We start from the raw sequence: 9,331 nt of genomic DNA on the forward strand, positions 1-9,331 counted from the left end.
AGACCTATGCAACCTCATGCAAAGGCATTACAAGTTTCCCGGAAGCCACTTTGCCACTGGTAACCTTTTTTATTTTTTATGCTGATGTTTACGTTTCCATTTTTTAGGAAAACCAGTGCATGAATCAACGGCGGCCAGACACACAAACTCAAAAATTCGGTTAAACTGGAGTTTTATCTGAATTGAACAACTTTGTTTGCCCAAGCTACCCTCGCATCAGTCTAAATTTGGTTGGCTTTGAATTGGCAAGGACAGGCAAAGCATGCAAGATCCAGAAATCACAAGTGTGTTCTGTGAAGGAACTGAAATCAGCTGTTGGCAAAAGCAGACTTTACATTGTGCCACGAGCCACTGTCTTGCAGGTATGAAATTATATTCATAGGGTTTTAATTTTACTACAATGATATAAATGGTCTCTGTAATGTCTATGCCTATAACTGAAGTTGCCCTCTCTGCCCTCAGGTACCATCACCACCCTCTGCCATGACCCAAAATTAATTTGCACCACTCGCAGCTCCATTAGCAGATGAGACTCCACAAGTGGTTTCAGATCAGGTCCATATTAAAATGATTGCACATATAATGATTTTTATGACCACTGTGCACTTTGTACTGATGAGTGGCAAATATAAACTGTTTTTGTCTTTTTCTAATATGTATATTCTGTGATGTCTGAGCAGTTACAGTGTGTAACTGTAATTGTAATTTTTCTACTTAATTTTGTAATGTGTTTTGTTTCCATACGAGTGTGTTTTCTAACTGACGGAGAAATGATTTGGATTTTCTGTGTAACAGGTGGCACCCACATCTTCTACCATATCCATGAATTAATTCCCAAAACTCTCAATTGCTCCGGTACAAGATGACACCGTGTCTGTGGCTGATGTTACCCAAGCGCAAAATGTGGTTGATAATCAGGTAACCGGTGTTGACACTGTATATACATTTTTAAGTATTCATTTTTTGTATACTATTTGCTATAGAATTGAGAGTAATGCCTTTTTTTTCTTCTTTTTTAAAATTTAGGCTCTTCAAGAATGGCGAGCTATACGTGCCCAGCAAGACCAGGAGTATAAAAAACTTTGTTAGTGGATCAGGAGAAGGTAATACTTCAAAGTTCTACTTATGTATAATTCACATTCTCTTACAGGATAGATACATACTTTAGAATGTGGTCTTCTTTTAATAGGAGAGGAAGAAACTAGCCTACCAGGCCTGTGAGGAAAGACGTCAAAAGGTTTGTTTGTAATCTATTAGTTTGGTAAACTAGCTAAAGGTTTTTTAATTTCATTTTTAAATGAGAGAAGTCACATTTCAGGCTATTGAGGCAAGACGTCAGCGACTCTCTGCATGTGAGGAACCCTCAGATGGGGTGTTCATCAAATTTAAATATCCAAATGGACACATCAATATGAGGAAATTCAGCTTGTTGGAGCCAATCCAGGTGAAGTGTGTTCAGCTTAAGGAAAATATCAGGTGTCTTCTCAGTGGGTTGGAAAACTTGACTAACACTGTTTCACATCTTTTAAGATCTTGTTTGACTTTGTGGGACAAGATGATATTGCCAGTGAAATCTTTGTGGTGCAAGAAGCCACATCACCAAGATCAATTGAGAGCACTTCCTCCGGGTCAATAATGGATCATGGCATAAAAGCAACCTCAACTTTATATGTCCTTTGGTTTTCAAATCATGATGTACAGGTAAATGTGTGCTGCATTTAATTCCTGTTGCAAATGAAAACTGAGTGTGTTGGTTTGCAAGCTCATGTATTGTGCATGTTTGTATTCAGGAAATTCTGTCGGATCAACAAAATGATGGAGCTTGTGCCCTACACCATACATCTCATTGTCAGTCATCGATGTGTGAGACTTCCTCCCAGCCAAGTCTCTCTGTACTCTCTCTTCAGCCACTGCTGTGTGAGACCTTCTCCCAGCCTAATCTCTCTGTGCCCTCTCTTCAGCCACTGCTGTGTGAGACCTCCTCCCAGCCAAGTCTATCTGTGCCCTCTCTTCAGCCACTGCTCTGTGAGACCTCCTCCCAGCCAAGTCTCTCTGTGCCCTATCTTCAGCCACTGCTGTGTGAGACCTCCTCCCAGCCTAGTCTCTCTGTGCCCTCTTTCTAGCCAATGCTGTTTGATGCCTCCTCCTCGCCAAGTATCTTTGAGTCCTCCTCCCAGCCACTGCTCACTCTGTTCTCGGAACCACAAGAAATCTTGACTCTTCATGAACCATCACTTCCTCCTTCATCTGCCCAGGAATCAATCATTATTCTTGATGAAAAAGATGAGACAGTATTACAAAATCAGTCTCCTGTATCAACACATCACCTCAGAGGACCTGATGATGAGTATGTTTTTCCTCATTAAATTGACTTCACATTTTTGTGTATTTAAAAAAATATATATATCCTGTTATATTTAATCAGGTGTTAAACTTACACAACATTAATAAAATGCATGAACTTATTTGGTTGCAGGATTGATCTACAGACCATATTGGAAAAAATGGTCAGCAAAGTTGATGGAAGCTTCTGTCCATCAAGCAACCAAATAAATGTGTGCAGGTATAATGTTTTCCTGTGTAGCCTGCGGTCATTCAAGCTTAGGTCCTTCAACCCTGAAGCAAAATTGAATGTTGTGTTTGTGGATGAAGATGACAATGGTGAAGGGGCAGTTGACCAAGGCGGCCCAACAAGAGAGTACCTAAGGCTGTTGATGAGGGCCGTCCACCAGTCAAATATCTTTGAGGGACATGAGAAAGACCGGCAGTTGTCTCTTGATATTCAAGGTAAATGTAAATGTAAATGTGCTGTATTTATATAGCGCTTTTCTAAGGTAGGGAAGCCCAAATTCTTAAAACTGTTCTTATTCAACTGGCAGAATTCTAGAAATGTTTTTGAAAAAACTCATTTAGAAATTATTTCTCCTGTATGATTTATTTTGTTCTGTTTGGGTTGGGCAGATTTCATCAGGTATTGTCTGTATCTTATTTTCTTGGTTAGGATTTTTCCATGATTCCGGAAGGTGCAATAGTAATTTGTAGTAGTACTAATAGTTACCTGGCAAGGCAAGATGGCGCCTTTGTTTGGCATGGCCGTTGCTGCGTCCCATTTATGTCGTTTTTATTTGTTTGTGTATGTCTCTTTTATAGTCACATTAACCCTGCCTTTAAACCACTGCGTTACTGCTGTTTTAACATACGATCGTGTCACCCTGATGAACATTGGAGTGTATATGGAAGGACTCAGTAACAGCTGGGAGAGTTACAGTCAAACTTTTCCACCCCCGCTGGTGTGTGTACCCAGCCTATTTGATTGCCGATTTTTGCTTCGGGATCGTGGAAATCCAAAGAAGAGACGAAGGAAAAGGGGTTGCAGAGCTGGCGTTCGGGTCGCGATGAGGCTGTCTTCGGCGATGGGGGTGCCCGGGCTTCTCTGCGGGCGGCGGCCGCGGTGGCTGCTGCCGGTTTTTCCTCGGGATATAAGTGGCGGGGCGCTCTGTCGCAGGGTGGCCTTCAGCTCGCTCTGCCCGCTGGACGGGATCCCCTTTGGTCACCGTGGGGCGGCGGTGGACTTGCAGTTGGGAAACTGCAGTTTGTGTCTGACCTGCCTGGTCAGCGATTGGCCCCACGACACCGCTGGAAATCACGTGTCTGCACTAGGTGTTTGCGGCCACTTCAACCTGCTACTAAGGAGACCGGTCTGCCATCAGCGCTCCGTTTAGCGCTGCTAAATGCTCGTTCCATCACAAACAAGGCGCATGCCATCAACGATCTTATCTTCACGGAAAAGATGGATTTTATGTTCCTCACAGAAACATGGCAAAAGGATAAGGAAGCCGCACATTTAAATGAGCTCTGCCCAGCAGGTTGCTCAGTGATTGGGACACCTCGAACGGTTCGCCGAGGTGGAGGCCTTGCTGTTGTGTATCGAGACAGTTTTTTATGCAGAGGAATCCACTGTGAAACATTTTCCTCTTTTGAGTCACAGATGATTAAGGTCGGTTCTGTTAACATATTTTATTGTGTGTTAATTTACCGTCCTCCTGGCCCTGCAGGTATCTTCCTTACTGATTTTACTGATTTGCTAACCTCTATAATCAAGCTGGAGAAAGTTTTAATTATTGGAGATTTTAATCTTCATATTGATGATATGTCATGTATTGCAGCTACAGACCTCATATCTATCACTGACTCTTTTAACTTTACACAATATGTCTCAGGTCCTACTCACTTAAAGGGGCACACCCTGGACCTTGTTTTCTCATTAGGTCTTGAGATAGTAAATGTGAGTGTGAAGGATGTCCATGTGAGTGACCATAGTTGTGTTTTCTTTAACTTAAACCTACCACGGGACCCCCCGCCCCTGAGAATTAAGGCTCAGAGGAGAGTTTTTAACCAGGATGTTGCTGGGAAGTTTTCTATCTTGTTTGATCCATGCCAGCTAAGAGGTTGTAGTGATGTAAATGTGTTTGTGGAGTCTTTTAACAGCCAATGTTTAACAATTCTAGATAAAGTGGCTCCTATGAAATCAAACATTGTGTCTGTTAAAAAGCCCTGCCCGTGGATTAATTCATCTATTCAGAACCTTAGAAGTAAACGTCGGAAAATAGAGCGCTTATGGAAAACAACTAAACTCGAAGTCCACAGGCTCTATCTTAGGGAACTAACTGCTTCTCTAAATGAACTCCTGAAGAATGCTAGAACTAACTACTTCTCTTAGCTAATATCATCTAACAAGAAAAACCCCAAATTCTTATTTGATTCTATTAACTCTATTGTTTCTCCATCTGTTTCTCAAATTGCGGTGCTCTCTCTGTTGAATAGTAATGTATTCCTTAACTTCTTTGTTGGAAAAATTAAGGATATCAGAGCTAGCATTTCACCACCCCCTGAGTACAAGGCCTGTACATTGGCTCTTTCCTATCCGTGTTTCTCTTTTAAACTTGTGTCATTATTCGATGTTACCACTCTACTAGATAAGCTGAAGCCCTCTTATGGCCAGAGTGATGTTCTCCCGACTATGCTGTTCAAGCAGGTTTTTGATAGTATTGGCCCCTGTGTTGTAGAAATGATTAATACTTCTCTTTTAACTGGGGTGGTTCCTGACTTTTTCAAACATGCTATTGTCGAACCTGTTCTTAAAAAGCCTAGTTTAGACCCATTGCAACCCTCGAATTATAGACCTATATCTAAACTCCCATTCATGGCAAAGATTCTAGAGAAAGTGGTAGCAGAGCAGCTTACTTCTTTCTTAGAGATAAATGATATTTTTGATAAATATCAATCAGGTTTCCGTAAAAAACATTCTACGGAAACTGCACTGGTGAAAGTTTCAAGCGATATTTTGATGTCTGCTGATTCTGGGAAGCATACAGTGTTAGTTTTGTTGGACCTTACATCTGCCTTTGACACTATTGATCACAATATTATGCTTAATAAACTTCAGGCTCTATTAGGGATATCTGGATCAGCTTTGAAATGGTTTTCATCTTACCTTACTGGTAGAAGTTTTAGTGTCTATATCAATCAGAACATGTCAGATACTGCAGGTTTATCGAGTGGTGTTCCTCAAGGTTCTGTCCTGGGACCAATTCTTTTCCTTCTGTATATATTCCCTCTAGGACAGATAATAAGCCAGTTTCAGGATGTTTCTTATCACTTGTATGCAGATGACATTCAGTTATACTGTTCCTTTAAGCCTACTGAGTTATTTAAACTGTCATCTTTAATGAATTGTCTGAGTAGGATCAAGCAGTGGCTAAATGACAACTTTTTAATGTTGAACTCAGCCAAGACTGAAACTTTAATCATTGCTCCGGAGCAGAGCATCCCTCAGATTAAGAAACACATTGGTGACTTAGGCTCGTCTGTTCAGCCCAGTCTCAGGAGCTTAGGTGTTGTTTTCGATTCGGCCATGTCTCTGGAGAAACACTCGAAACAACTTATTAAAAACTGTTTCTTTCAATTAAGGAACATTTCAAAGATAAGAGCCTTGGTGTCAAAAGCCGAGTTGGAGATGATTATTCATGCTTTTATCTCGTCTCGCTTAGACTATTGTAACAGTCTTTTTATTTGCCTTAATAAGAAGGATCTTTGTCGTCTCCAGAGCGTCCAAAATTCTGCTGCTAGGCTTTCAACCCACACGAGTAAGAGGGCACATATTACTCCAGTTTTAGCTTCACTTCATTGGTTACCAGTGATTTTTAGAATGCACTTCAAAATTTTGGTCTTAACTTTTAGAGCCCTACAAGGACAGGCCCCCCCATACATCTCAGACCTGATACAGCTGCGTACATCCTCACGCAGTCTGAGATCAACAGGTCAGAGACTATTAGTTGCCCCCCTTACACATTTTAAAACTAGGGGGGACCGTTCTTTTCAGGTTGTTGCACCGAGGTTGTGGAACGCTTTGCCTCCTTCCATGCGCTGCTTAGATTGTGTGGAAAATTTTAAAACTCAGTTGAAAACTCTGCTTTTTAAAGAGGCTTTTAACTAGATTGTAGGGTGGTTAGGCTGGTCTTATGTGTACGTGTTATTCTTTTGTTTTTTTTTTTGTTTGTTTTTTTGTAATGCACTGTATGTATGAGAGTTGTTAATGCTTCCTTTTGTTGTGAAGCACTTTGTGATCTTTATCTGAGAAAAGTGCTATACAAATAAATTTTACTTACTTACTTACTTACTAATATTAATCTTAGCACGTTAAGGTATTACATTTTCAGGACACAGAGCAGTATTTTAGTTATGTCTTTATTTTTAGCTTTGCAGACTAAACTTTACACGTGGGTGGCAAAAATGATTGCTGTGTGTGTTGTCCATGGAGGTGTTGGTCCACACTTCTTTTCCGAAAGGCTTTTCCATCAAATATGTGGTAAAGCAACACCCCCGGCCACTGTGGATGAAGTTGGCGATCATACATTCAGGGAACAGTTAATAAAAGTAAGCAACACATTGAATGTACAATATTGTGGCACAGCCCTATTTTCTATAACTCTCTAATATTTGTAAATCTCTTCAAATGTGTTCAGATGCGAGTGGAACTGCTGTATTAAAGTAATATAGTGCTCGTGTTAATGAGGATGTTTGTGGATATCCTCAAGGCTGTGGTTCAGCCGCAGGTAACCAGTGTCATGAGGATATCTACATCCTCATAAACACGAGGGCTATGTTGCTTAAACATCTCATTTATGTAGGGAAGGTATCCTTAGAAGCCAATTCTGGACTCTCTTACGCTTCCATTATTTTCTTTGTCTGTCTTTTTATAGATACAGGAAGCAACAACAGTCCAAGATGCAAACAGTGCAATTGCAGAGGCAGCCGATAGTCTCAGCATTATAGGTGCCCTAAGACATGTGTCCAGCCTGCAGGAGAAGGACTCCCTTTCACAGTCAGCTGCAGACTTCTTCGTCAATGGAAGATTGGCGACTGCCCTGGAACAGTAAGTGCCTCACCTGTCTTATCTGTCCGAAAAATATCATTGGCCCTGGATGTGTCGCACATTGTTACATGTTTTTCTAGGTTTGCTGAGGGGTTAAAAACCCTTGGTTTACTGGAGGAGCTGAGGAAGAATCCGGTAGTGTTCTACAACATGTTCGTCAGTGAGGAGATTCCACTACAGGCGAAGGACCTATGTACTTTATTTGACGTGGACTTCTCTGTGCAGGGCAGCAACAGCAGATACCGAGAAAACCTGACAATATGCTTTTGGCGTGATTGGTTAATTGAAATTGAAGGTATTGTACACATTTTAATTCATAAGTACAATTATTAGTGGTTATTTTGTTGTCCTGGTTGTCAGGAAAATAAATTCAGAAAATGCCATAGTTGAAATGACTTTGTGATATCAGGTTGTGAACATGAATAGCTCTTACACTTGTTCATATTGTTATACTTTACCCAAAAGTACTTGACGGAGGCTTTTGTGTTTGATATTTATCACAAAAACTTCCAAAGTAACGAGGGCTGGGCGATAATGGCCTAAAAATAACGTGTTTAAAGGACCTGATTGTTTCTCACTTGTTACAGAAGGAGAATGCAGTCCAGTGACCCTAGAGAAAGTATTGGAGTTTACATCTGGAGCCTCAACAGTGCCTCCACTGGGATTTCCACACCATCCACAAATTCAGTTCCTTCACGAGGGCAACAGAATTTTCCCAGAAGCAAATACTTGTGCTCTTGTACTCTGCCTGCTGCTGCACTCTTCCTATGAAGCCTTCAAACAATACATGATGGAGGGAATTTTGCAAGCTCCAACCTTTGGACTTGCATGATGTTACTGTGTGAAAACATTTTTGGAAATGGAGCTATATTTGTGCTTTGATACTTGATAGAATGCTGTGTTGAAATAAGTCACTGGTTCAGATGGTTACTTTAGAATATCGTTTGTTTAGCATGAATATCGGTTGACTTCAGTTGACTGGAGATTATTCAGTAATGAGTTTTTAAGTTAACTCAAGTGTGTGTAGTTTTGCTTTAATATATACAGTCCCTGACAAAAGTCTTGTCGCTTGTGTACAAATTGACCTGAAGTGCAGATTTATTTACAAGAAATGGCTCATTTTAATCCCAACAGCTTTTGTAATAATGTTTCAGTGCAAAAAGAAACTGTCAAAAAGTATTCTAATATTCACAGCTTGGTAAAGCCCATTGAGTCAATTTTTGCAAAGACATAAGTGTTGTCGCCTTGTCATATGAGCTTCACCTGTGACTAATAATGGATCAATTAGGTCTCAGGTGTGTATAAAAACAACCCCAGTACACTAGACCTTCACATCAACTGCAACTAGACCTCTGCAAACATGCCTAAGATTCACCCTGAGACTAAAGTTTTGATTATCAAGAGGCTGAAGACCAGATCCATTGCTGATGTGGCAGACACCTTCAATGTGTCTCAGCGTCAAGTACAGAGGATAAACAAAAACATTTGAAGACACTGGAGATGTTTTTGACAAGCCCAGGTCAGGCAGACCCCGCAAGACAACTGCTCAAGAGGACCGTTTGTTGGCTTGAAAATCCAAGGCCAGACCATTTTCCACTGCAGCAGAGCTCCACCAGACCTGGTCCCCTGAAGTCCCTTTGTCAACCAGAACGGTTTGTCGGATTCTGTCTTGAAATGGCCTCCGTGGTCGAATCAGTGCCCAGAAGCCAGCACTAAACAAAAGACAATTGAAAAACCGTGTGGCATTTGCCAAGGCCCACAGCCTGCTAAAAGGATGGACGCTGGAGAAGTGGAAGAAAGTGGATTTTTCAGATGAATCTTCTGTTGAATTACACCACAGTTGCCGCAAATATTGCAGGAGACCTACTGGAGCCCGCATGGATTCAAGATTCACCC

The 9,331-nt window shown here is 41.1% G+C and overlaps 1 protein-coding gene and 1 long non-coding RNA gene across 2 annotated transcripts; both read left to right on the forward strand.

Moving 5' to 3' along the window:
• Window positions 1-1,032: 1,032 nt before the first annotated feature.
• LOC116676525 (uncharacterized) lies at window positions 1,033-1,706 on the forward strand. Its single transcript, XR_004328737.1, has 4 exons — window positions 1,033-1,103; window positions 1,190-1,237; window positions 1,319-1,444; window positions 1,531-1,706. It is a non-coding gene; the product is annotated as an uncharacterized LOC116676525 (long non-coding RNA).
• A 524-nt stretch (window positions 1,707-2,230) lies between these two features.
• On the forward strand, window positions 2,231-8,357 carry LOC116676524 (G2/M phase-specific E3 ubiquitin-protein ligase). Its single transcript, XM_032507569.1, has 6 exons — window positions 2,231-2,347; window positions 2,477-2,787; window positions 6,758-6,936; window positions 7,263-7,435; window positions 7,516-7,730; window positions 8,023-8,357. Exons 2-6 carry the CDS (start codon window positions 2,505-2,507, stop codon window positions 8,265-8,267), a joined length of 1,095 nt encoding a protein of 364 aa, XP_032363460.1. The 5' UTR covers window positions 2,231-2,347; window positions 2,477-2,504; the 3' UTR covers window positions 8,268-8,357.
• Window positions 8,358-9,331: the final 974 nt, after the last annotated feature.

The sequence above is a fragment of the Etheostoma spectabile genome, unplaced genomic scaffold (genome assembly GCF_008692095.1).
Source record: "Etheostoma spectabile isolate EspeVRDwgs_2016 unplaced genomic scaffold, UIUC_Espe_1.0 scaffold00003292, whole genome shotgun sequence".
Taxonomy (NCBI): Eukaryota; Metazoa; Chordata; class Actinopteri; order Perciformes; family Percidae; genus Etheostoma; species Etheostoma spectabile.